The 3,877-nt window shown below is 36.8% G+C and overlaps 1 protein-coding gene across 3 annotated transcripts in view; it reads left to right on the top strand.

Annotated features, from left to right (window-relative positions):
- The first annotated feature begins 1,771 nt into the window (after nt 1-1,771).
- LOC116687332 (protein arginine methyltransferase NDUFAF7, mitochondrial) overlaps nt 1,772-3,877 on the top strand; it is a 23,133-nt gene continuing 21,027 nt past the window's right edge. For all 3 annotated transcript variants that reach the window (XR_004331517.1, XM_032512652.1, XM_032512660.1), the window contains exons 1-2: nt 1,772-1,854; nt 3,107-3,282. Coding sequence is in view for 2 of the 3 variants with exons in the window: in XM_032512652.1 (XP_032368543.1) it covers nt 3,253-3,282 (30 nt within the window). In the remaining variant the exon portion in view is untranslated. The remainder of the gene's footprint in view (nt 1,855-3,106; nt 3,283-3,877) is intronic.

Genomic DNA, 3,877 nt, shown 5'->3' with positions numbered 1-3,877 from the left:
TAAAAGTTACTGTGTACAACTCAGAAAACAGACCGACAGCGAACGGGATCATGTGCAACATCTTGGAGTTTAGGCAAGAGTGCAGAGAGAAACACACAAAAATGGCCAAAAGGTAAACAAAATGAAACTTTTGTATATATACACGTGATCTAATTAGACGTGCATAAAGTAATTAGACAAATCACATTTGTGCTGTTGATCTACGTCATCACATTACATGACTCGGCATCTTTGATGCTTAAACATGGGATGACTACACAATAAAAACATCAGTAGACAAAACATTTAATTAAAACTCAAATTTAAATGTATATTTAACCCTTGTAAGGTATTCGGGTCAAATTGACCCATTTCAAATTTTTACAAGAAGAAAAATGGAGAAACAATTTCTACCTGAAATCAGCGTCCTTTCATTATTTCCTGTGATAAACATGTATTCCTGACTCAGAACATTATTCTGGAAATGACACTCATGTTGTTTCCATAGAGGATTTTTAAAATGAATTCTAACCTTATGACAACAAACGAACCCCACTTCCATTTTTAATTGTGTGCTAGTAGAGACTGATGCATTCCCTAAACATAGATGTTATCTCAATTGAAATTGAGATAAAGACAATATTTGTTAATAGAGTATGAAGTAAAAAAAAATTTCAGATTGTTTTTAAAACCCCAAACAAGTCCCGGGTCAGTTTGACCCGAGGGACACGAGAGGGTCCCGGAAAAAGGGTAAAAAAAAAAAAAAAAAAAAGTGGAAATGTACATAACAAATTGTTGCATCGATAATCGGTTTGGAATCGAATCGTTGGTCTCTGAATCGGGATCGAGTTGTGAGGTGCCCAGAGACGACTCCCACCCCAATTTACCCCCCCCCCGCCCCCCGCCCTCGGTAATCAAAAATGGCGAGTGCAACCCGCCCCAAAAAACTATTGTTATATTATTACTTCCTTTACATCAATTAAGACATTTGCACCAGAATATTGTTGCAGAAGAATTCACCAGAATACCGAAAATCAAGTGTTTGACATACAAATTTTAAAAAAGTGGCGATCTGGGGGTGGCAGCAGCTCAGGGAGTTGGGTTGGGTTGGGTTGGGAACGGGAGGGTCACTGGTTCAAGTCCCCGTATGGACCAAAACTTAGGGAGTGTGGATTGGTGGCTGGGGAGATGCCACTTCAACTCCTGGGCACTGCCAGGTGCTCTTGAGCAAGGCACCGTACCCCCCCAACTGCTCAGGGCGCTGGTTCAGCTGGCAGCCCCCCCACTCTGACATCTCTCCAATAGTGCATGTGCATGTGTGTGTATGTAGTTCAGGACTGTGTGTGATTACTAACAAAGTTTGGACACAGAGTGTCAATTGAAATTTCCCCATTGGGGATCAATCAAACAGATTAAAATTAAATTAAAATCTCAAAGAAAAGATGTTTTTTATTATAAATGTAGATATATATGATTAATTCTTTTGGCAAAGTTTCACATTAACAAATGTAAATTCAGCTCTAAAAAAACTTAATTTTATACATTATGTCCATGAAGTTGTTCTTTATATAAATCTGATTTTGGGCTCCAACAACAAGAGAGAGTGCAAACTGTCAACTAATGATCCTCCTTGTCTCTGTAACGGCCTTTAAGCTACCCCTGGCTAAATTGTATTGTATTCTGTTTTTCTTATGTATGTTTATATGTTATGTTGAATACTTTTGTATGTCGTTTGTGTTCTGTTTCCATTTTTTTTATCAATAAAGAAAAAAAACAAACAAAAAAAAAAAAAAACGAGAGGCGCCACAGACCGTTGGGCGGGATCTGACTGACGTTAGCTGAGAGTTAGCAACGCTAACTAGTTATTAGTTCAAGGTAAGATTTAGCTTCACTAGGTTTTAAGTTTATCTTTGTCCCATATAGTCTATGGTTATATAACATATAAGAGCAACATTGTAAAGTAAATGTATCTGAAGTTACCATGTAAATCGTCTGTAACGTTAGCTTGCCACTTAGCTAGCTATGCTAAAACATGCTAACGTTAATTTCCTGCAAATCGGAGTTTACTTCTCGTAGTTTAAACGTAGCTAGTGTCAGCGAAATTCAAAACAGGGATTGTCAACGCTTATCATCATCTAACATCAAACTATCTCATAATGTTTTTAATTGCACTACAAGTATGTTCCACGAAAGATGTTTTATTGTGAAAGGTTAGCCGGATGTTGTACTTATTATTGCGGTTTGCGTAACCCTCAACAGTCTGTTAGCATATCACTCTCACTCTTATACTTTGTTGTTTTAAGCTATTGTAAACGACTGAAAGACACAAATGAACAAATGTATATTTTTATCATTTTTACCCGAAGCTAAAACGTTATTTTCGGCTGTTTTTCCGTTTGTATTTGACCGTTAAATTAACGTTATTAGCAGCTAACGTAGCTAAAGCTCAACGGCTAACAGCTAGCTAACTGTCAGGGAGCTGAGAGTTGGTCCATGTGGTTAAAATTACATTTAATTACACGTGTCTTGTCTAATAATGCTACCAAGCCAACTATCACTTAACTTGGCCATAAAACAGTGTCCTAGTTGTATTTAGACGGACGTAAACAGCAGAATGAGGGCTTGTTTTTGTGTGAAAACACAGATGCTAATCAGCAGTCTTCAGTCGTCTATCAACAGCAGGTGATGATCTGATCAACACTTTTTATTTAAGCACGATTTTTAAAAATTAGTTCTTGTTATTATAATGGAACTCCGTTTATTCCGTGAAACCTAAACGTAATGTGATATTTGCATGTTTTTTCTGCAATATTGGATGCATTTCTTTGACAATTATTTGACATGTTTCACATGTAATGCCTGTTTAGTTGGTCTGTTTCTTACGTGCATCCCTTATTATTTGATTATTGTTGAGTAATCAGAGTTTAAGTAGGTATTCTGGTATGTATCTATCTATCTATCTATGTATCTATCCATCTATCTATCTATCTAATTGGGTAAGGAACTTGCACCAAACAACCTTAAAAAAGTCATTTTTAAACTATGCATGTTTGTATATTGCTGGTTATGTCCTACAGGAAAAGTTCTTTGTTATTAGATATCTATTTGTTGTGTTTGTGTGTGACAGTGCGATGGCGAGCAGCTCAGACCAGACTCTTCTGCAGCCCTCCAACCGGCGAGGAAAAGCCCCAACGCTCCATGCTGCGACACCTGACCACTAAAATAAAACTGGTCTGAATAAAAGCCACAGGTCCGATTCCGGTGGCGGAGTACATGAGAGAGGTGCTCACCAACCCAGTGACAGTGAGTGGAAATCAGTCACCCCAAAAATCTGGGGGAGGTGTTTCAGTGATCAGAATCGTGGAGCGTAGTTGCTCACAATGTGCTTACACATACAAAAACAACCAAACAATATATACACACTAATATATACACACTAATATATACACACTAATATATATATATACATACTCGAAACAGAAACAATATAGAGGCATGAGAGGCATGAGTGCAATGAAGAGAAACAATATAGAGGCAAGTTCAATAAAAATTTAAATGTGGAACATAGTGCAAAGGATACTGGGATAAATAGTATTGTTATTATATTACAATATGAACAGTATGAACAGTTCTGAAATAGGAAATGAGAATGATGAATAAATAACAAATAATAGGTGAGATATGAGAATGGGAATGATGAGTAAATAACAAATAATAGGTGAGATATGAGAATGGGAATGATGAGTAAATAATATATAATAAGTGAGATATGGGAATGATGAATAATACTAAATAAGTGGAATAATAGTTGAACCAGTAAACAGGAGCTGTTTGGAGACAGTGTTACTGATAGTGTTTGATATTCAGTTTCTGAACTCTGTAGGCACAAGCCAACGGT

This window comes from Etheostoma spectabile, chromosome 1, assembly GCF_008692095.1.
Source record: "Etheostoma spectabile isolate EspeVRDwgs_2016 chromosome 1, UIUC_Espe_1.0, whole genome shotgun sequence".
NCBI classification, from domain to species: domain Eukaryota; kingdom Metazoa; phylum Chordata; class Actinopteri; order Perciformes; family Percidae; genus Etheostoma; species Etheostoma spectabile.
This window is presented reverse-complemented; position numbering and strand designations above follow the sequence as displayed.